Source organism: Buceros rhinoceros, unplaced genomic scaffold, assembly GCF_000710305.1.
Source record: "Buceros rhinoceros silvestris isolate BGI_N320 unplaced genomic scaffold, ASM71030v1 scaffold26901, whole genome shotgun sequence".
In the NCBI taxonomy this organism is placed as follows: domain Eukaryota; kingdom Metazoa; phylum Chordata; class Aves; order Bucerotiformes; family Bucerotidae; genus Buceros; species Buceros rhinoceros.
In genome coordinates, this window is record NW_010396386.1 from 9,912 (window position 1) to 10,829 (window position 918).

Sequence of the window (918 nt, forward strand, 5' to 3'; positions counted from 1 at the left end):
ACAGCCCGTCCCGGCGGTCCGCTGGCGCCACTCACGCTGACGATTACGCTCGCCACTCCTTCATTGGCCATCTTGGTGTCTCCGAACGTCTGGATGTTGAAGGCACTGATGCGCAGGGTGGTGGTGGCCAGGCATGGCAGAGCCACAGCCAGCAGGGACAGTGCCAGCGCCACGGTCCCCATCCTGCCGGGAGGGATGCTGAGCCGCAGGGATGCAGCGATGGGAGCCAAATGTGGAGAACAGCTTTGGATTTGGGGATAGAGCAAAGATAAACCCTGTGTAGGTCCTTCCTGAGTCCTGGTGTGCAACAGCGTGCCATGGCAGGCGCTGCCTGGAGAAGCCCATGGCGCTGGCATGGGCTGTCTGCCAGCTCATCGGTCCCGGGGGAAGATAAACCCCATCCCGCCATAGTGAACCCGCCTGGCAGTGCCTCTGCCAGCCCCGGGATCACCCAGCTCCGCTCTGCTCCCCTCCAGGATGTCTCCATTGCCTGCCAGCCCCAGCCACTGCCACTGGCACCCTGGGCTGCTCTGCGTCCTTAGGCTCAATCACAGCCCTCACCGTCAGGGTAAGCAAGCGACTCCTCATCCCAGCTCATCCCAGCTCATCCCAGTCCCTCCCGGTATCATCCCAGCTCACCCCAATCCCTCCCGGTATCATCCCAGCTCATCCCAGTCCCTCCCAGTTCACGGCTAAAGGAGCCGAGCCCAGACGCATCCTCACCTCGCCGAGTGTGCAGCACCTCTGTCCTCCCGGCGGCAGGACGGGCGGCTTTATTCCCAGCAGAGGTGCTGGCAAAGCAGGATGAGTCGGACACTCCCGTGGGGGTTTTGGCACGGCTTTGGGCTCCTTCCCACATTGGGAAACCAAAAACCCAGGAGTTGGCAGGGTGGGGCGGCAGAGCCGCCCCTGTGCGAC

General features: G+C 63.3%; 1 protein-coding gene across 1 annotated transcript in view; it reads right to left on the reverse strand.

The window, feature by feature from the left end:
- Positions 1-182, reverse strand: part of DNASE1L2 (deoxyribonuclease I-like 2) — a 3,927-nt gene extending 3,745 nt beyond the window's left edge. Inside the window, exon 1 of the mRNA XM_010145900.1 lies at positions 36-182. Coding sequence (XP_010144202.1) covers positions 36-182 — 147 coding nt within the window. The remainder of the gene's footprint in view (positions 1-35) is intronic.
- Between the last annotated feature and the right edge of the window lie 736 nt (positions 183-918).